This window comes from Otolemur garnettii, unplaced genomic scaffold, assembly GCF_000181295.1.
Source record: "Otolemur garnettii isolate 467f Iridium unplaced genomic scaffold, OtoGar3 scaffold00001, whole genome shotgun sequence".
In the NCBI taxonomy this organism is placed as follows: domain Eukaryota; kingdom Metazoa; phylum Chordata; class Mammalia; order Primates; family Galagidae; genus Otolemur; species Otolemur garnettii.
The window spans coordinates 59,947,521-59,948,829 of record NW_003852396.1 but is presented as its reverse complement, the minus strand read 5'-3'; the positions used below and the strand labels follow the sequence as shown (position 1 = coordinate 59,948,829).

The window sequence follows — 1,309 nt, the reverse complement described above, 5'->3', positions numbered from 1 at the left end:
TTTTTTTTTTTTAGAGACAAAGTCTTATTGTGTCGCCCTAGATAGAGAGTCATGGAGTCACAGCTCACAGCAACCTCCAGCTCTTGGGCTTCAATTCTCTCGTCTCAGCCTCCCAAGTATCTGAGACCACAGGTGCCCACCACAATGCCCAGCTATTTTTTTGTTGCAGTTTGGCCAGGGCCGGGTTCGAACTTTCCACCCTCGATATATGGGGCCGGCACCCTACCCACTGAGCCACAGGCACCACCCAACGTAAATGAACCTTGAAGACTTTATGCTAAGTAAAATAAGCCAGACACAAAAGGGCAAATATTGCATAATTCCACTTATATGAGGTACCTAGATTAGTGAAATTCCTAAAGATTCAAAGTACAGTGGTGGTTGCCACAGCCAGGGGATTGAAGAGAATGGGGAATTAGTGTTTGACCAGAGGAGAATTCCACAGTTTGGGAAGATGGAAATGCTCTGGGGATGGACAGTGGTGACAGGTCTACAACAATGTGAATACACTAGTGTTACTGAGCTTAGAAATAGCTAAAATGGCAATTTTTATGTTAAATATATTTTACCACAATAAAAAAACACAGTGGAAAAAAAGGAATACAGTACTGATACCTGCTCTAACATGGATGAACATTGTGCTTAGTGGAGGAAGCCGGACATGAAAGGCCAGTGCTGCATGATTTCATTAACATAAAATGTTCAGAACAGGCAAATCCACAGAGACAGAAAGTGGATTAGTCACTGCCAGGGTGGGGTGGGGGTAGCAACTGCCCATGGGTAGGGGGGTGTTTTAGGGGTGATGAATATATTCCAAATTAAACAGTGGTAACAGATGAAGAACTCTGTGAATATACTAAAAACCACGGAGCTGTACACTTTAAAAGGGAATTTTCTGGTATGTGACTTCTATCAGAATAAAGTTATTTGTTTTTAAAAGTCCAGTACACAAAAAAAGTCAGCAGTTAAACTGCTCAGGGGCACCTACTTCTGGGAAAGGCCTCTGGCCGTGGTCCCACTTCAGAAGCTTCAGGTACGCATAATTCTGGACAGCCACAGGATTTGGCCTGGGAGCATCCCCAGAGCCAGCAGCTCCTTCCCCAGCTGGCAGGGCATGTTTACGCTTCTGATTTATAAGGTCATATGAGGCTTCTTCTAGCCACTGGGTAACAAAGTCCAGGGAATCTGTGAAAAGCAAAGTTGTGAACATTACCATGACATTGCAGAAAGATGCTTCTCAGAATTACTTTAGGGTAAGGTGATCAGACATCTTGCTTTTTGCGGGACAGTCCCAATTTTTTTTTTTTTT

General features: G+C 43.5%; 1 protein-coding gene across 1 annotated transcript in view; it reads right to left on the bottom strand.

The window, feature by feature from the left end:
• Window positions 1-1,309, bottom strand: part of TCP11L1 (t-complex 11 like 1) — a 49,651-nt gene that overhangs the window by 19,493 nt on the left and 28,849 nt on the right. Inside the window, exon 7 of the mRNA XM_023508656.1 lies at window positions 989-1,185. Coding sequence (XP_023364424.1) covers window positions 989-1,185 — 197 coding nt within the window. The remainder of the gene's footprint in view (window positions 1-988; window positions 1,186-1,309) is intronic.